Source organism: Heloderma suspectum, chromosome 2 (assembly GCF_057233095.1).
Source record: "Heloderma suspectum isolate Gila_16-S chromosome 2, 16-S_ref, whole genome shotgun sequence".
In the NCBI taxonomy this organism is placed as follows: Eukaryota; Metazoa; Chordata; class Lepidosauria; order Squamata; family Helodermatidae; genus Heloderma; species Heloderma suspectum.
Genome location: NC_139459.1, coordinates 394,547,891 through 394,568,082, shown reverse-complemented (window position 1 = coordinate 394,568,082; position 20,192 = coordinate 394,547,891). Strand labels below are relative to the sequence as shown.

Sequence of the window (20,192 nt, the reverse complement as noted above, 5' to 3'; positions counted from 1 at the left end):
ATTCAGTATAAGGCAGCTTCCTATGTTCCTATTTAATACAGCCTTTTATTCAGAACCATGCACAAGAAATGGGAAACCACGAAATGGTGGTCAGGGGAAAGGGGGCAGGGCCGTGGCGAGTGTGGCCATCATGGGAACGTCAGAGGCCTGGAATGGGACCATAGGCAGGCAGGATTTGGCCTGGGCCCCTGAGGGTCGACACCCCTGGACTAGAAGGATCTTTGGCCTGGGAACAGGCCTCTTTCTATGTTTGCTGTTCATCACAGACAATAGCACCCCCCTGGCCTCCAGAATATGGAGTTCCTTTGACTTCTGGGCCGTGGTTTCACTCCAGATGGGTTAGCGTTAACAATTGTACATTGTAGCGCTTTCACTTTTTCCCTTTGGCACGTTGTGAGGCTTGTTTCCATAGTTTGGGGGGGGGGGGTTAGTTTTTAGAGAAGCCCCAGAACAGGCAATCTGAGCAATCCATGGGGCAAGGCAAGGGAACGTGTAAACCACAAGCGTTTCTAGGCACAGCATGAAAAGCAGTCGTCATTTCATTAGAATTGGTAGAGCCCCAGGTTTCTCTTCCACGACAGCGTCTCTTCCTACCATAGGCAACAGCGTGTCAAAAGAAAGTAGCAAAATGGCAGTCCGTACTTGTTTTAGCTCTTCTTTTGTGTGAAAATGGAAGTTTTGAATTTTTAAACATTGAAGGGGCAATGTGTCTGCCTGCAAGTCCACGGATCACCAGGACTTATGCCTGTAACTGAGCACTGGACTGGAGGTGTGTCCAGAAAGAGGTCTCCTGGTCCTGCCAGTCAAAAAACCCTGTGCAGCTATTCCATCTTTCCTTCCTTAATGGATTCTCCGTGATAAGGAGACAGGTGGAAGAAGCAGTGGGAAAACATGGGAGGGTTACAAATTGAAGACTATGCTAGGTTTCATTATGCACTTGGTCTCATTCATAAAATGTTACAGGGCTTATTTGTAACTCTCCAATGTTTTCTCAGTGCTTCTTCCGTCTTCAGAAACACCCCTTAACCCTTGGAAACATGCCTTAACTTTTAAACAGAATTACTGTGGTTTTAATAATTAGAAAGAAAAGACTCGCTTCTGCCAATTCATTTATTTATTTATTACATTTCTATGCCACCTTTCTATCAAGGCAGTTTACGATTTTCAAATACGGAAACAAAGAAGCAAATGTTACCAACAAAAAATGAATGAACAAACAAAACTCCCACAACCAAATAAAAACACACACATCATAATATCGTTCTCTCAGGCTGATCAAAAGTCTCTTTAAGGAGCTAATTGGCATAATTTTTCTGGCCTGAGCGTCCCATCTTCTGCCTTCCCTCAGGGCACACAGGATTTAAGTTGTCCCAGGGAAGGTGAAAAGGGCAGATTCCAAGTTAGGCATAATTAGGAAAGGCATTGAAAATAAAAAACTGCCAATATCATACTACCCTTATACACATCTATGTTGTGGCCACATTTGGAATATCGTATACAGTTCTGGTCACCACACTTTTAAAAAAAGATATTGTAGAGCTGGAAAATGTGGAGAAAAGGGCAACTAAAATGATCAAGAGGCAGGAACAACTCCCCCATGAAGGAAGGCTGCAACTGTTAGAAGAAAAAAACAGCTTAGAAAAATGGTGTGCCTTGGGAGACATGATACAGGAGCATAAAAGTATGCCTGGTGTGGAAAAAGTGGATAGGGAGACATTTTTCTCCCTCTCTCTTACATTGGTCATCCCATGAAGCTGAATGGTTGGAGATTCAGGACAGATAAAAGGAAGGGCTTCTTCACAACATGTATAAACGATGGAATTTACTACGAGATGTAGGGATGGCCACCAATTTGGATGGCTTTAAAAGGGGATTACAGAAATGCATGGGGGAGAAGGCTATCACTTTTCTTCCCATAAAATCCTCCATACATGTCATTTATCTGTCATATTGTTTCAAAACATGCCAGATGTCTCCAGTGACAAGTTGAAATGGAACCTTTTAGGGCAGCCCTCAGAGCTTCGGATCAGGCAGGAAGTGGAGAGGGGCAGAACATAGTAGAATGAGGATGCCACGTGGAATGCCACCAAATGGTGGAATCAGTACAAATGTGTGTGGCTTGCAGGTTTATCTGGTCTCCTTCCTTCTATATGGCAGGCTGGATCTATTCCTGTTGTAGTGCTCTGTCACCAGAAGTATGATTTCTGTGTCCCAGCCTACCAGGTGAGTGCTTATAAAAAGACTATTCAGCCACCTTGGGAGATGCTGGCCGCAACGGAAGTCTCTTTCTCACATTCACTTACTCCCTCTCGTATAACACGCTCAGCAAGACTTTGGGGCACATTTTAAGCATTTATATGGTTTCTCCCTGTGATAGATTCTCTCTGTGATGGGGTGTCAAAATCATTTGATGTGAAAATCTGTGCTCCAGTTTTCCCCCCCACTAGGGAAAAGGATTCACAGGATACTTGTGTGAAATATTTATGTATTTATTTGTTACATTTATACCTCCAAGGAACCCAAGGTAGTGTAATTATCCTCCTCCTTCTCTCCATCTTATCCTCACAACAACCCTGTGAGGTAGGTTAGGCCGAGAGTCAGTGACTGGCCCAAAGTCACCCAGTGAGCTTCACGACCAACTGGGGACTTGGACCCCCGTCTCCTGAGTCCCAGTCCAACACTCTAACCACTACACCACACTGCTCTCCTTTGCTTTCATCAAACATTTCTTTTGTTATGGAAGCCCCTTCCACCCTCTGAGCACTTTTATGTGGTGTCTCAGTGTGGATTCTTTGATGATAAGTAAGGCTACTTCTTTGACTGAAGCCTTTTCCACACTCTGAGCATTTATAGGGCTTCTCCCCTGTATGGATTCTTTCATGATTAGTAAGCGTACTGCTGTGACTGAAGCTCTTTCCACACTCCAAGCAGACATACGGCTTCTCCCCTGTATGGGTTCTGTAGTGTAAACCACGGGTTCGGCTGCAACTGAAACTCTTCCCGCATACGGAACATGTGAACGGCTTCTCCCCTGTGTGGGTTCTTTGATGGTAAGTAAGGTTACTGCTGTGACTGAATGTCCTCCCACACTCTGAGCATGTATACGGCTTCTCCCCTGTGTGGATTCTTTGATGGGAAGTAAGTGTACTGCTCTGACTGAAGCTCTTTCCACACTCTGAGCATTTATAGGGCCTCTCCCCAGTATGGGTCCTGTGATGCAAGCCAAGAGTCCGACTGCAACCGAAACTCTTTCCACATACCGAACATTTAAATGGTTTCTCTCCTGTGTGGATCCTTTGATGATAAATGAGGATACTGCTCCGACTGAAGCTCTTTCCGCACTCTGAGCATTTAAATGGCTTTTCCCCGGTGTGGATTCTCTGATGATAAATCAGGGTGTTGCTCTGATTGAAGCTCTTTCCGCAATCTGAACACGTAAATGGTTTCTCCCCTGTGTGTATTCTTCGATGGTTAGTAAGATGCATTCTCTGGCTGAAGCTCTTCCCGCACTCCGGGCATTTAAACGGTTTCTCTACTTTGTGCCTTCTTGGCTGTTCACGCTCTTTATTGCTCTCGCTCCCATCTCCTAGAGGAATAAAGAGAGAAAACTGATCAGGAAGGGTTTGAAATCAGAGAAGGAACCCAATTAACTGCTGGGTGAATACTCTCACAAAAATGCATACACAAAACACTAAAACAAGATTTGGTAAAGAGGCAGATCATGCCATTTGTTAAATAGTCTCTGTTGATAGGGCTGAAAACAACAGAATGAAATTTAACAGGGATAAAGGCCAAGTTCTGCACCTAGGAAAAAGAAACCAAATGCACAGTTACAAGGTGGGGGAGACTTGGCTCATCAATACTACAAGCAAGAAGGATCTTGGCATTTTTGTAGATCACAAGCTGAATATGAGCCAACAATGTGATGTGGCTGCAAAAAAGGCCAATGCTATTTTGGGCTGCATTAATAGAAGCATATGTTCCAAATCCCGGGAAGTACTAGTTCCCTTCTACTCAGCACTGGTTAGGCCTCATCTGGAGTACTGTATCCAGTTCTGGGCACCAAACTGGAGAGGGTTCAGAGGAGGGCAAGGAAGATGATCAGGGGACTGGAAACAAAGCCATATGAGGAGAGACTGAAAGAACTGGGCATGTTTAGCCTTGAGAAGAGAAGACTGAGGGGAGATATGATAGCCCTCTTCAAGTACTTGAAAGGTTGTCACAGAGAGGAAGGCCAGGATCTCTTCTCGATCATCCCAGAATGCAGGAGACGGAATAATGGGCTCAAGTGACAGGAAGCCAGATTCCGGCTGAACATCAGGAAAACCTCCTGCCTGTTAGAGCAATACGTCAATGGAACCTATTACCTAGGGAGGTGGTGGGCTGTCCCACACTGGAGGCATTCAAGGTGAAGCTGGACAGGCATCTGTCAGGGACGCTTTATTTTTATTTATTTTATTTATTAAAAATATTTCTTGGCCGCCTTTCAGGGCAGAAGCCTTCCCAAGGCAGCTTACAACAATAATACATTAAAAAACAATAGAAATATTAAAAGTGGTAAAAATATAAAAACAATACAAGCCAACATTAAAACCAGCAACAATGTTAACAGCAGCAACAGCAACAATAGCAGTCATATCAGTAGAAGGCCACGGTAAAATAATACGTTTTCAAGGCCTTCTTAAAAGTCTGCAATGACAGAGCATGGCGGACCTCCAATGGCAACTTGTTCCAAAGGTGTAGGGCCACTGCAGAGAAGGCCCTCTGATGTGAGATCACCCAAGTGATTGCTCTCACGGGTGGGCAGATGAGAAGAGCCTCTCGTTCTGATCTTAAAGCATGGGCAGGCTGATATGGGTGAAGGCGGCCCTGCAAGTAACTTGGTCCCAAACCATTGAAGGTTTTAAAGGTCAAAACCAGCACTTTGAATTGGGCTCAGAAACACACCGGTGACCAGTGCGGCTGGCAAAGGATAGGCGTTATGTGATAGAATCGCCTCACCCCCACCAATACTAAGGCGGCTGCATTCTATAAAACCCTATAAAACCCTATATGGTTCCGGCCCAGCCTATCTTAAGGAGCGCCTCCAGCAGCACCAGACAGGCCGCTTAACAAGATCAGCCTCGGATGGCCTTCTCTCTGTCCCATCAGCCAGGACAGCTAGACTGGTGGGGATGAGGGAGAGGGCCTTTTCTGTGGTGGCCCCCACTCTGTGGAACTCCCTCCCTAGGGAACTCCGTCATGCCCCCTCTTTAATAAGCTTCCGTCGTGCATTAAAAATGTGGTTGTTCAGGCAGGCATTTGGGGTGGGTTAGGGTATTTTAGAAAATGTTTTTATTGTAGAATTTTATTGTTTTAAACTGTTTTATTGTATGTTGTACATCGCCCAGAGTGGCTGGGTGACCAGCCAGATGGGCAATTAATAAATTTAATAATAAATAAATAAAATAAATTCTGTACCACCTGGAGTTTCTGAACCGCCTTCAAAGGCAGCCCCACGTATAGCGCATTACAGTAGTCCAGCCTGGATGTGACTAGTGCGTGGATAACTGAGGCAAGGTCCGTCCTCTCCAGATGGGGCCAGCCTAAGCTGGTAAAAAGCACTCCTGGACATGGCAGCCACCTGGGCTTCCCCAGTTAGCTCAGAGTCCAGGAGGACCCACAGACTGCTCACTTGGTCTTTCAGGGGGAGTGCAACCCCATCTAAGGCCAGTTGTAAACCCCCATCCGAAGGAGCTGGTTTCCGAACCCACAGTACCTCCGCCTTGTCTGGATTAAGTTTCAGCTTGTTCACCCTCATCCGTTCCAAAACAGCCTCCAGACACCGGTTCAAGTGTTCCACAGCCTCCCTGGGATGTGCAGATGGAAACGAGAGGCAGAGCTGAGTATCATCGCATACTGATGACATTTCAGCCCAAACCCCTGAAAACTTCCCCCAGCGGTTTCATGTAGATGTTAAAAAGCATGGGGGACAAGATTCCCTAGGGTGGTGGTGGGCTCTCCCACACTGGAGGCATTCAAGACGAGGCTGGACAGCCATCTGTCAGGGATGCTCTGACTTAGATTCCTGCACTGAGCAGAGGATTGGACTCAATGGTCTTGTAGGCCCCTTCCAACCCTACTATTCTATGATTCTAAGATAGAACTTTGCGGCACCCCACAGGCTAATGGCCATGCGGTGGAACAGAAATCCCCCAGCACCACCTTCTGAGACCGCTCCTCCAGGAAGGACCAGAGCCACTTTAAAACCATGCCTCCCAAGCCCTATCCAGATAAACGATCCAGAAGGATACCATAGTCAATGGTAGTGAAAGTCGCTGAGAGGTCCAAAAGAACCAACAGAGTAGTACTCCCCCCATCCATTCCCCGGCATAAGTCATCAACCAGGGTGACCAGAGCAGATTATAAAGCAATCCATCTGTAAGCACCTTGAAAACAATGCAGTGATTACTTGAAGCCAACATGGATTTGTCAAGAACAAATCCTGCCAGACGAATCTCATTTTTGGATCAGGTCACCTCCCTTGTGGACTATGGGAATGCTGTGGACATAATATACCTTGACTTCAGCAAAGCTTTCAACAAAGTGCGTCATGATATCCAGATTAGCAAACTAGCTAAAGGTGGGTTAGATGAAACAACTATCAGGTGGATGCACAGATGGCTACAGAGTCGGACTCAAAGAGTGCTTATCAATGGGATCTTCGCAAACTGGGGAGAGGTAAAGAGCAGGGTACCGCAGGGCTCAGTCCTGGGCCCAGTGCTCTTCAACATTTTAATTAATGACTTGGAGGAGGAAGTGCAGGGAATGCTTTTCAGATTTGCAGATGACACAAAATTGGGTGGGGTAGCTAATACCCTGGAAGACAGAAAAAGAATTCAAAGACATCTTGATAGGCTGGAGTGCTGGGTAGAAAACAACACAATGACATTTAATAGGAATAAAGGCCAAGTTCTGCACCTAGGAAAAAGAAACCAAATGCACAGTTACAAGATGGGGGATACTTGGCTCAACAACACTACAAGCGAGAAGGATCTTGGAATTGTTGTCGATCACAAGCTGAATATGAGCCAACAGCGTGATGGGGCTGCAAAAAAGGCCAATGCTATGTTTGGCTGCATGAATAGAAGTCTAGCTTCCAAATCATGTGAGTACTAGTTCCCCTCAACTCAGCACTGGTTAGGCCTCATCTTGAGTACTGTGTCCAGTTCTGGGCGCCACATTTTAAGAAGGATGCAGACAAACTGGACAGGGTTCAGAGGAGGGCAGCGAAGATGACAGGGGACTGGAAACAAAGCCATATGAGGAGAGACTGAAGGAACTGGGCATGTTTAGCCTTGAGAAGAGAAGACTGAGGGGAGATAGGATAGCGCTCTTCAAGGACGTGAAAGGCTGTCACAGAGAGGAAGGCCAGGATCTCTTCTTGATCATCCCAGAGTGCAGGACACAGAATAATGGGTTCAAGTTACAGGAAGTCAGATTCCAGCTGAACATCAGGAAAAACTTCCTGACTGTTAGAGCAATACGACAATGGAACCGATTACCTAGGGAGGTGGTGGGCTCTCCCACCCTGGAGGCATTCAAGCTGAGGCTGGACAGCCACCTGTCAGGGATGCTCTGACTTGGATTCCTGCATTCAGCAGGGGGTTGGACTCAATGGCCTTGTAGGCCCCTTCCAACCCTACTATTCTATGATTCTATGATCTGCTATTGACAGTAATTGTACTATCATCATGATCAACACTATAACTTTCCTGAGTGGGTTGGTTCGCATCTGCAAGGATGCATATTTTTAGCAGCAAAGTGTTAGAGGAGGAATCAGGCATACCTAAAATAAAGAACTACCACACAGTTAAACTTGCTTAACATACGAGCAATCGTATGAAGATCTGCTCAGACGTTCGTCCCGCTGTGTTCTATGAGACCTATTCCCTTGTCGGCGTGTTTAGGACTGTTGCCTTAATGAATGGATTAGGCTAGAAAAAGCTACTCTAGCTAAGTCAGGCAACGATCCTATGATCCCTAGATAGCGTCCCCGGAGCCATAGGGCTCTGCGGAAAACCTCTCCAAGGTCTTTGTCAAAAATTCTCACCATGGAGGGGCTTTTTTCAATGTCAGGGCCCCCCTCCTGGCTGTGTCCAGCCACCACAGGAACTTCCGTGGTGGCTCCCTCTCCCAAGGTCAACCTCAACCTCAAGGTCAACCTCCTCAACCACAGCTCTATCCTTGATGACTTTTAGACCAGCTTAAGAGCTGGCCAACGGGACATATTTTATTTATTAATTTATTTAGGGAGCAATCCTATGGCTGCTAGTCAGCGGCTAGACGGCCATACGATATGTGGTTTTCCGGGAACCAACCTCAGAGCCCACGCTCTGAGGTCGGTTCCCGGAGAACTGACCTTCCCCCCTTCCGCGCTCCCTCGGACAACCCCGCACTCACAAGAGGAGCGTGGAGTTGCCAAAACGGGGCTTCCGGGGCACGGAAGGCAGAAATGCCAGTACGACGCATCCGATGTGTTATCCGGCAGCCTCCTCCCCAGCTCTGAAATCGGCTGTCTAGCTGCAAATGCAGGGCAGGAGAAGTGAGGAGGGATCAAATAGAATGATCTCAGTATGAATCCAAGGCAAACCATTCAACATCACAGTAATTCAAGTCTATGCCCCAACCACTGAGGCCGAAGAAGCTGAGGTTGATCGGTTCTATGAAGACCTACAACACCTTCTAGAACTAACACCAAAAAAAGATGTCCTCTTCATCATAGGGGATTGGAATGCTAAAGCAGGAAGTCAAGAAATCACCGGGATAACAGGCAGGCACGGCCTTGGTGTACAAAATGAAGCAGGACAAAAGCTAATAGAGTTTTGCCAAGAGAACACGCTGATCATAGCAAACACTCTTTTCCAACAGCACAAGAGGCGACTCTACACATGGACATCACCAGATGGTCAATACTGAAATCAGATTATGTACTTTGCAGCCACAGATGGAGAAGCTCCATACAGTCAGTAAAAACAAGACCTGGAGCTGACTGTGGCTCAGATCATGAGCTTCTTGTTGCAAGATTTCGGCTTAAATTGAAGAACATAGGGAAAACCACTAAACCATTCAGGTATGACCTAAATCATATCCCTTATGAATATACAGTGGAGGTGAGGAATAGATTTCAGGGATTAGACCTGACAGACAGAGTGCCTGAGGAACTATGGACGGAGGTCCGTAACATTGTTCAGGAGGCAGCAACTCAATCCATCCCAAAGAAAATGAAATGCAAGAAAGCAAAACGGCTGTCTGATGAGGCTTTACAAGTAGCTGAGGAAAGAAGGGAAGCGAAAAGCAAGGGAGAAAGGGGGAAGATATACCCAACTGAATGCAGAGTTCCAGAGAATAGCAAGGATAGACAAGACGGCCTTCTTAAATGAACAATGCAAAGAAGTTGAGGAAAACAATAGAATGGGAAAGACTAGAGATCTCTTCAAGAAAATTGGAGATCTCAAGGGAACGTTTTGTGCAAAGACGGGCATGATAAAGGACAAAGAAGGCAGGGTCCTAACAGAAGCAGATGAGATTAAGAAGAGGTGGAAAGAATACACAGAAGAACTATACAGGAAAGATCTGGATGTTCAGTGCAGTCACTGAACTTGAGCCGGACGTCCTAGAGAGTGAAGTCAAGAGGGCCTTAGGAAGCATTACTAACAACAAAGCTAGCGGAGATGACAGTATTCCAGCTGAGCTATTTAAGATCCTAAAAGATGATGCTGTTAAAGTGCTGCACGCAATATGCCAACAAATTTGGAACACTCAACAGTAGCCACAAGACTGGAAAAGGTCAGTTTACATTCCAATTCCAAAGAAGGGCAACGCCAAAGAGTGTTCAAACTACCGTACAATTGCGCTCATTTCACATGCCAGCAAGGCTATGCTCAAAATCCTACAAGCTAGGCTTCAGCAGTAAAAAGCCTCTTGTTGAGGGTGAAAGTGGAGAGTGCAAAAGCTGGTTTGAAACTCAACATTAAAAAAATGAAGATCATGGCATCCGGCCCCATCACTTCCTGGCATATAGAAGGGGAAGAAATGGAAGCAGTGACAGATTTTATTTTCTTGGGCTCCAAGATCACCGCAGACGGTGACTGTAGCCATGAAATTAAAAGACGCTTGCTCCTTGGGAGGAAAGCTATGGCAAACCTAGACAGCATAGTAAGAAGCAGAGACATCCCCTTGCCGACAAAGGTTCGTATAATCAAAGCTATGGTTTTCCCAGGAGCAACGTATGGCTGTGAGAGCTGGACTGTAAGGAAGGCTGAGCGCCGAAGAATTGATGCTTTCGAACTGTGGTGCTGGAGAAGACTCTTACGAGTCCCCTGGACTGCAAGGAGGTCAAATCAGTCCATCCTAAAGGAAATCAACCCTGACTGCTCATTGGAAGGACAGATACTGAAGCTGAAGCTCCAATATTTTGGCCACCTAATGCGAAGAGAAAACTCCCTGGAATAGACCCTGATGCTGGGAAAGACTGAAGGCAAAAGGAGAAGGGGCTGGCAGAGGATGAGATGGCTAGATAGCATCCCCGATGCAACAAATATGAATTTGAGCACACTCTGGGAGAGAGCGCAGGACTGGAAGGCCTGGCGTGCTATGGTCCACTGGGTAACAAAGAGTCGGACACGACTGAAGAACAACAACAACAACAATAAAGCAGTAGTGTAGATCTAGCCATGGATTACAGGAGGGAGCAGTTGAGCTCGGCTGATCTTCCATTAAAAAAAGAAAAGAATCATTCTCAAGAAGCTGATGTACACCAGTTGCTGGGGAACATGGGCGGGAGGGTGCTGTTGTGCTCATGTCCTGCTTTTATTTACCTATTTATTTATTAGACTTATATCCCGCCTTTTTTCCTCCTGAAGGAACCCAAGGCGGCTTACATTATCCTCCTCCTCTCCATTTTATCCTCACAACAACAACCCTGTGAGGTGGGTTGGGCTGAGACTCTGTGACTGGCCCAAAGTCATCCAGTGAGCTTCCATGGCTGAGTGGGGACTAGAACCCGGATCTCCCAGCTCCCAGTCCAACACTCTCGCCATACACCACACCTTGAAGGCTTTGGTAAAGGCACAGGAAGGAGCGGAGGCACCAATATCAGAGGCTCTGCTCAGGCAGCATAGGATTGATTTCTAAGAGGACTTGGGAGTCGGACAATGAGATTTAATTTGGTATCAGTCTAGAAACAAGAGGAATGAAATGAGGTCAGTCAGTTCCTCCTTGTTAACGTGATATCAGTTTAAAAGAACACGAAACACACGTCTAGCTACACTCATGCCAATTTTCTATAGTAAACAGTTAATTATGAGTGAAAATACTGTTGGCAGTATTACAATAATGGAAAGAAGAGTTTCAAATGCCTGGTGACTCGGTTGCACCCTTTCCGCTGGCGGCTGACGACCTTCTCATTTTCCCAAGCATTTCAGTCTTTTAGCCCTACGGTTTTAAATCTGTTACGGTCTTTTAAATCTCTGCGTTGCTGCTAGGTTTTATTGAGGTTTGTACGTTTATATTGTAGTTTTAAGTTTTTACATTTTACACTGCATTTCACAATGGATTTTGTGGTTTTAATTGCCGTGAACCGCCCTTTGGCTATGGGGCGGAATAGACATGTAATAAATAAATAAAATAAACGCTCCAGAAAAGTTTCTCTCAAATAATTATACTTCATAATTATATGCAGATTTTTAAGTAAATACTCTTATTAGCAAAATTATTAACATCTTTGATGATGGATTGCCAAGCTTGCTTCAAGGAATTGCCATCTCTTTGTCCATTTTAGTTTAAGCTGTCCTTAAGTAGCCTTAATTTATTATGCCGGTGTTCCTCTCGGATATCATAGAATAGTAGGGTTGGAAGGGGCCTATAGACCAGCGAGTCCAGCTTATGTCGGATATGTTTTATGCCTTTGTTCAGAAAGATGTATTTATTTAGAAGTTTTTTGTTAGCTTGAGCTACCCTGAGCACTATTTCCTTTGTCGGCGGGTGAGGTATAAATCAAATAAATAGATAAAATAGCCTTCTTTCTTAATTCAGCAAATTTTTAAGTAAATATTCTTAGTCAACACCTTAAAAAAAGTTGCTCTTCCAGTCAGAGCTCATAAGCTGACGTGTAAAACCACTAGTGAAACACTCTTTGAGGAGGATAGGGTTGTGGGACCCTTACCACAGAACCCTTACTTGGTGGCCCTTTTTTAGAGCCACGTTAGGTGGCATTTGCTTGGGCGTCAGAGGATGCCTCATAGTTTGTTTAGGGTGCAATCCTATTCAGATAGGTGGCGGCCTCCGAACTCGGAGGCGACTGCCTATCCAGTGCCGGGCAGGAGAAGCACGGAGGGGATCATTCTCGGCTGTCTAGCCACGCCGGGGGGTGGGTGCTATACGACACATTGGATGTACAGGCATTTCCGCCTTCCCCACCCCGGAACACCCCCAGACACGCCCCTTTTTGGCCGCTCCGTGCACCTCTTGTGAGTGTGGAGGACGGGGCTTCCCCGTGCGTGGAAGTGAGGGGAGCCCACACTCCGAGGTCAGTTCCCGGAAAACAAAATATCCTATGGCCGTCTAGCCGCTGTCTAGGGCTAGGGTATTTGTGTCTAGCATTTGTGACACTTCTATACCGCTAAATATACTTACTTACTTACTTATTTATTACATTTATATCCCACCTTTTTTCCTCTTTCAGGAGCCCAAGGCGGCACACATAATCCTCCTCTCCATTTTATCCTCACAACAACAACCCTGTGAGGTAGGTCGGGCTGAGAGTCTGTGACTGGCCCAAAGTCACCCGGTGAGCTTCCATGGCTGAGTGGGGACTAGAACCCAGATCTCCCGGCTCCCAGTCCAAGACTCTCGCCACTACACCACACTGGCTCTCACCTCCTTCATCTTGGGAGAGCGTGGGATAGTCACAATCTTTCATGCATTCTCTTTTGGCACTTTTCAAAAGTACAAATTAATAATAATTAACAACCAAACTAATAATGAAACTAAATTAATAATAATTGGACAATGAAACTATGCATCAATTTTAGAGGTGACCGACGTCAGCGGTCTGAGAAGCAAAATGTATGCCTTACTATTAAGAAAGGGTATCCATGTTCCATAAAGAAGAATAAAAAATAAAACAAGAGCTACCAAAGAGCATGGACTAGCCAATGTTGTCCTGAACGACGTCCGTAAAGTGCATTAAAATAGCAGCAATTCCTGATCTCTACAACTATAAACACAGGGAAAGAGGGATCCTTACCCAGAGCAGCCAGGGTCCCAGAATTCTCCTCCATGACGTCCCTGTGCAGAGCCCTCTGGCCTGGATCCAGCAGGGCCCACTCCTCCTCCGTGAAACGCACAGCCACCTCCTCAAAAGTCACCAGACGCTGGAAGAAGAAGTGGTAGTAAGCATTTCCTCCCCACAGAAGTAATCTAGTAATCCCAAAAGACAGTGAAAGTGAGATGGCCGTGGAGGTATCCATCAGGTCCCAAAGGTTTGAAGGTGGCATTAAAAGCTTTCCTGCAGAGTAGCTTTGACAGAACCAAAGGGAAGGAGATGGATCGTTTCAAGTCAAGAGCGTTGCGCAGCAGATGTATACAGCAGATGTGGGGAAACTTTACAGCCCAAGGTCCAAATTCCATTTTTGTGGGTGGGGCTGAAAAATCCATCCCCTCCCCTCCCCAATTGCATTGTTATCAATTCACAGTAGGAACGATGTCCACTCAGAAGTAAGCATGAGAAGCATGACTACTCACAAATAAGCAGGACATGCCTTTGCAGGTCTGCTCAGTAGTAAGCAGGACTGCAGCACTGAAAACCGGAGCCTTTTTCTGTGCTCAAGAGGGAAAGTGCTCATCTCTGATCAGCTGCTGATCGGAGAGAAGAGCTTTCCCCTCCATGGCAGAGGGGGCGAGACCAGGGGAAGAAGCTGCCAGGATGGACGGGGAACTCCTGCAGACCTTATCAGGCCCTGCAGGTTCCCCATCTCTGGGATAGTGGCACCCAGGATATCCCCCGCCTGGGTCTGCAAAAATTCTTCTCCTACCTGATCTGGCTGCAGAGCAAGGGTTTCCACTCCACCACGAAGATGAGACGGCCTGGAACAAAGCAGCAGTGTTAGCCCGCTGCCTGTAAGGGAGACAAAGGTGGTGGCAAATGACTTTACTTTCTGCAAGCACTTTGCGTTTCAGTCCCCAGGCTAAAATCAATCCTTTCCTCCCCCAAGTTTGCTCCTAGGCACAGTTGAAAGTGCTGTTGTTTTATCTATATAATGTCTTTGAGAGCAACCCTATGACCCCTAGACAGCATCCGGGGGGGCCATAGGATTTTTCGGATTCTTGGATCCGCGGTTGGAGTCAGTGCCCCGACCTCGGACCCAGGAGTCGGAGCTCCCTGCCCCCTCCCCCTTGCAGCTGGGGCAGAGAGAATCGAGCCGGATGCCTCCATGAGCTCGCAAACACAAGCTCGGAGAGGAAGGAAAGGGGGCGGGTCTGTGGGTGGGGAAGGGAGAAGACTGGGGCAGCCAGGTTGCGAAGAACCCTCCAGTCACCCCATCCTCCTTCCTTCCCACTCCACAAAGCCCCTGCTAGATGGGTAAAACTGCCTCTCTAGCAAAAATGCCGGGCGAGAGGAGTGCGGAGGGGACGATCACCTCCACGCTCCTCCCGCTTTGCACAGGATGCCCGTCGGACTCCGAGTTCGGAGGCTGAGGGGCATCTGGATAGGACTGCCCCCTTAATCTACTGAAACAAAACTCCTTTTTAGATATGTGGAAGAGGCTAGAGAGAAGTCCCTCCTCCACACACGGGGAACATAGGGAGGTGGTGGGCTCTCCCACCCTGGAGGCATTCAAGATGAAGCTGGACAGCCACCTGTCAGGGATGCTCTGACTTAGATTCCTGCACTGAGCAGGGGGTTGGACTCGATGGCCTTGTAGGACCCTCCCAACCCTACTATTCTATGATTCTATGAAATTTAAAGGGGAACATTAAAACAGCCCATGAATTTGGGACATTATCAAGATAAGGGGGCCAAGTTGAAAGCTGACGGAGACCACCCCCTTAGCCCTTACCTGGTGAGGTGGAATCTCTGTCTTCCTTCTCCACAATCCCATGGACCATGAGGTTCTGACTGGCATCCAACGGAGTCTGCTCTACGTCTGGGGACTCAGTGAGTGCTTTGGCTAATTCCCCCTTCACCTGGAAGACAAGGGAAGATCCCATAGGCAGGAAATGGGGAGGATTAGGAAAGGAAATGTATGGTGCAGGCAAAGGCCCAGGGCAGCATTTCTCAGGGTGCATCATCCTATGCATATTCAGGCAGAAAAAGTCCTACAACTTCCAACATCCCCGAGCCAGTGTGGCTGGCTGGGGCATGCTGGGAGTTGTAGGGCTTTGTTTCGTCAAAACATGCATAGGATTGCATCCTGAGTCTCTTTGAACACAGGGCTCCTTCTAAACGTATTCTGCCTTCCCACAACCCCAGTGGCAGCCACGGGGGCAATTCAGTGGGGCCATGGCTCAGTTGGCAAAGCACCTGCTTTGCACGCAGGTCCCAGGTTCAACCCCCGGGATCTCCAGGTAGGGCTGGAAAAACTCCTCCCTGAAACCCTGGAGACCTGCTGCCGTCAGTGTCAACGAAACCGGGCTAGATAGTCAAAGAGTTTGAGCTCATCTAAGGCTGCTTCCTACAACCCTAATACTGCTGTTATGGGAGGACTAAAATGGAGCCGTTCACATTCCTCCCTGAAACAAACCAGCCACAAAAGAAGGACTTGCGGGGGGGAGGGGGAGTGAACTGCTGTAGCCAGAAATTCCCAGATGTCCCCTCCTGTCTCTCCAAAGCTTCCTTTATTAGCAGATCACTTTTGATGGCTGCAAAAGCTTGTCCTCTATACTTGCGGAAGGATCCTCTCCCGCCCTGGCGTTCACAATCCCTTCAAAGTGTCTTGTCTTCCCCAAGGAGGTTGTGCCCCAGTCACTCAGATCTACCAATCTAACCGGTTTTGGATGTTTGATTTATTTATTTGTTATACTTCTAACCCGCTTTTTTTTTTCCTTCCAAGGAACTCAAGGCGGCATCCGTGATCCTCCTCCGTTTTATCCTCACAACAACCCTGTGAGGTAAGTTAGGCTGAGAGTCTGCGACTGGCCCAACGTCACCCAGTGATCTTCATGGCTGAGTGGGGACTTGAACCCAGATCTCCCCAAACACTCTTAACCACTACACCACACTGCCTCTCACAGGTCTCCCTTCTTTGGATGATTTCCAGAAAAAAGAAACGCCAGGCAACACGTTGGGATTTCTAGGATACTGTTCCACTCATTCTCAGTCCCTTGGAGTTATCTGGATGAAATGCTCTCACCTGCTCCTTCTCCTCTGCCTGGCTCAGGAGGAAACCTTCCGCCAGGGCCACCGCCTGGGAACTGGTCTCCGCTCCACACTCCCTGACCCAGCTCTCCATCTCCGGGGGCAGGACGGCCAGGAACTGCTCCAGGACCACCAGGTCCAGCACCTGAGCTTTCGTGCGTCTTTCTGGCTTCAGCCACTGGCGGCAAAGGTGGTGGAGTCGGCTGCAGGCCTCTCGGGGCCCCTCGGCCTCCCGGTAGCAGAACCCCCTGAAATGCCGGCACCCTGCATCTGAGTTGGTGTTCCTCCCACCCAGGTTCTCCTGCACTGTCCTTTCCCAGAATCCCCCACTCCTCCTAACCTCCGGGCTGCTTCCTACTTCAGGACCAGCTGAGTTTTGCTCTTCCATTTTCGAACTCAGCTCAGCCTCCAGTAGGCCTTGACGGATCCGCTTGCTCTGCTCCTAATTTATTTCTTGAGGCACGGGTTGCCTGAATCCAGGGACTGCATCGTGCAAAGGTCACAAGTCTTCCGTATGGACGTGACCAAGTGGAGCGATGCTTTTTTACAAAAAGCACAGGCTGATTATGGCTAGTGACTGGGGCTGCTCCCTGCAAGGAAGACAGATGAACACCAAGACTCAGGGAGACACTACAAAATGGCAGGGGGGTAGAGGCGAGACCCTCCTCCATCTAAGAGTCCAAGGCCAAAACCTTCCTCTGATTCACAATGACACGTGGCAGCGGGGCATCTTCATTACTGCACCAACCCCAGCCACATTTATTTTATTTATTTATTACATTTATATACTGATCAACTTGCAGATGCCTTCGGGGTCATTTACAGTCTTAAAAAAGCAACGTGACAATAAAAGAACAAAGAAAACAATACATACAACAATGAAAACATCAAAATATTAAAACACTGAAGGGCACAGTCCTTTGCGTGTTCAGACAGGAAAAAGTCCTACAAATTCCAGCGTTTACGAGCTGGCATCCTCGCCTGGAGGGATGCTGAGAATTGTAGGACCTTTTTTGGTCTAAGTGTGCATAGGATTGTGCCCTAAAAATATTACATGGCCAGCAAGAAAGAATCGGAACAGCAGATGAGAAATTAAATGCCTGCTAGAAGAAGAAGGTCTGGACCTGGTGTCTGAACATATACAGTGAAGACGCCAGGTGGATCTCCCTGGCATTCCACAGATGAGGGGGCCACTGCAGAGAAGGCTCTTTCTCTGGTGGCCGCTGTTTGCACCGTTGTGGGTGGCAGCAACTGGAAGAGAGGACCTTAGGAACAGCGGAGTGGGGGCGCTCCTTCGGGGAGTTTCTCCTACCACACTCTCTCCCTCCCCTTGAGACCTCTTAATGAAGATAATTCTTTCTTTCTTTGGCAGTCTGATCTTTTGCACAAGTTGCAGTACAAGCAGAGAATCATCTCTGGGGTTGCTTCTCAGGGTTGGAAGATGTAACAGCTGCTGTTTTGTTACAAGGATAGCACTAGAACACCATTCTGGGACGGCAGCACAAGATCATGTGCTTAACTACCTCTGTGCTCATGTCAAGTGGCTAGTCCTCTTATATACAAGAAAGGAGGCGGGCCAGGTGGAACAGAAGCCGTTTCTAGTGAACATATAGAGGCCAAGCCTTAAACCGCACAGCTTTCCAAATATGTAGGCATTCTCGGTGTGTCTTTCCCTGAGCTCCCCCTCCCGCCATCAGCTGTGTCTTTCACCCTCTTTCCTCCCCCAACAACCCCTTCATACAGACTTCTGCTTCTTTCCAGCTCCCACTTTGCAAATGAAAAGTGGCCTGATCTCTGTTTCAGTGCATCCGGATTTACAAGGCACAATACTATTTCGTTAATGATCTTCATGAATACATTAAAAGAAATCAAAAGACATTAAAAAAAAAACACTTTCTAAGCAATGTACAAAAATCTGCTATCGGGTCAAGACATCAGACTTTTATAACATATGGCAGGATTTTATTTTATATACTGATCGGGGGCATACAGAGCAGTATTTGTCAAAGCCTTTCCTCAGACTACGGGAAAGAGGCGAAGGGCACAATCCTATGCGTGTTTAGACAGAAAAACGTTCTGCAACTCCCAGCATTCCCCAGCCAGCCATGCTGGCTGGGGAATGCTGGGACTTGCAGGACGTTTTTCTGTCTAAACATGCATAGGATTGCACCCTAAATAGAAGAACATAAGAAGAGCCGTGCCGGAACAGACCCAGGGTCCATCTAGTCCAGCATTCTGTTCACACAGCGGCCAACCAGCTGTCGACCAGGAACCCACAAGCAGGACATAGTTTGATATAGTGAAATAGATCAATATATTTGATATAGAAGAAAACCTCCAAGCAGCCTATGGATTCTATCCATATCTTGGGTTGTAAGGTACAGGGGGAAAATATTTTTGTTGTTGTTCAGTCGTTCAGTCGCGTCCGACTCTTCGTGACCCCATGGACCGTAGCACGCCAGGCCTTCCTGTCCTGCGCTCTCTCCCGGAGCGTGCTCAAGTTCATGGGGGAAAATATACATATACGTCAAACACGTCCTGCCTCTGTCCATAACTAGTTTAAACCCAGTGTATTACTTTTTCTTTTCTTTTTGTTGGTTTGTTTCATCTCGTTTCGGAAAACTAGTAAAATCTTCGTTAAAAAAATCTGCTATAGCGACCGTCGGGGTTCGGCGCAGCGAGGAGGGGGAGGAAAGCAGTCCCAACGGTGGCTGTCCCGGAGGGGCTCCCAGATGGGTCGGCTGCTCTGCCTGTCCCCCCCCCTTGGGGGCCAATTTGGGAGGTGGGGGGCTCTCCCTTTCTCCCCTCTGCCCCCCCTTTATCTCCTCTCCTCTGCAAACAAAACCTAGCATGAAGCGTGCTTCACCATTTCCTGATTCACAGGGAAACAGCCCACCTCCCTTGATGTATTTATGATTTGAGGGGAAGGGGAGGCTGTCCTCCCCCCCCCCGCCGCCCCCCAAAACACGGAGTTGCCTCCCGGCCTTTTCCTTCCATTCCCTGCATGAGCCTCTGGAGCCCCTTCCCCAACCTGGTGCCCACCAGATATCTTTTTGGGGTGGGGGGATCCTTCCGCTCCCACCAGCTCCAGGCAGCCTGGCCAATGGCCAGGGATGCTGGGGGTTGTAGTCCAAAACGCCTGCAGGGCGGCAGATTGGGGAAGGCTGCCCCAGACCATTGCAAAGCCCCCCCCCCCCGCTGCTGCAGCAGCCTTGCATTTTCCCCAGCTCTCCCCCCACCCCACCCTTGGCTCCCTGCACCCCAGGGTGCTTTGCACTCACTCGACAGGGGCCCTCTGCGTGGCGGGCTGCAGGCGCCACCGCCAGGGGTCTGGGGGGGATCCCCAGGCCCTTTCCCAGGGGGCGGGCCCGGAAGTGGGTGTTGCAGCAGACAGACCCCCCCTCCTCAGATGCCGCTCTAGGCATCTGGGCTCCCTCCCTTCCAGTGGAGGCTGGTGACTCCTGTTTCGGTGGGGCAGCGCATCCACCCTGGGTCTCGGCCGGAACCAGCCAGAACTCTAAAGGAGCCCTCCAAGGGGCGGGGCGTCTTTTGAGGATAGGGCTCGGCACCTCAAGCGGCGCCGACGCCATCCTCCCCCCCCCTCTCCATTTTATCCTCACTACAACAACAACAACAACCCTGTGAGGTAGGCACTGCTCCCAATGGCTACATGCTGCCTCCGGTACCGGAGGCAGCCGGCCTACGTGCCCCAGCTGCTGACTGGTGGGAGATTCAGGACAGAGAACGGGCAGTCCTTCTTCACACAGCGCAGAGTTGAACTGTGGAACTCACT

General features: G+C 48.1%; 1 protein-coding gene across 3 annotated transcripts; it reads right to left on the bottom strand.

Moving 5' to 3' along the window:
* Window positions 1–1,093: 1,093 nt before the first annotated feature.
* LOC146356491 (uncharacterized) lies at window positions 1,094–19,769 on the bottom strand. Of its 3 annotated transcripts, XM_084841182.1 has the most exons (7): window positions 19,681–19,769; window positions 16,740–16,989; window positions 16,395–16,647; window positions 15,102–15,228; window positions 14,076–14,158; window positions 13,289–13,415; window positions 1,094–3,586 (listed from the first exon to the last, which is right to left on the bottom strand). In XM_084841182.1, the coding sequence occupies exons 3-7, from the start codon at window positions 16,491–16,493 to the stop codon at window positions 2,616–2,618; spliced, it is 1,407 nt and encodes a 468-aa protein (XP_084697308.1). In that variant the 5' UTR covers window positions 16,494–16,647; window positions 16,740–16,989; window positions 19,681–19,769; the 3' UTR covers window positions 1,094–2,615. The 3 variants fall into 3 exon arrangements, with proteins under 3 accessions (XP_084697308.1, XP_084697307.1, XP_084697309.1); XM_084841181.1 differs by having other exon boundaries at window positions 16,395–16,989; XM_084841183.1 differs by lacking the exon at window positions 16,395–16,647.
* Window positions 19,770–20,192: the final 423 nt, after the last annotated feature.

What these genes read in the sequence shown, in the direction of transcription:
- LOC146356491 (XM_084841181.1), bottom strand. Translation starts at nt 16,787, where the DNA reads ATGGAAGAGCAAAACTCAGCTGGTCCTGAAGTAGGAAGCAGCCCGGAG. An exon ending in CAGAGATTCCACCTCACCAG is followed by an intron (nt 14,159 to 15,101) that starts GTAAGGGCTAAG and finishes TCTCCCTTACAG; the next exon opens with GCAGCGGGCTAACACTGCTG. An exon ending in TTGCTCTGCAGCCAGATCAG is followed by an intron (nt 13,416 to 14,075) that starts GTAGGAGAAGAA and finishes TTCTTCTTCCAG; the next exon opens with CGTCTGGTGACTTTTGAGGA.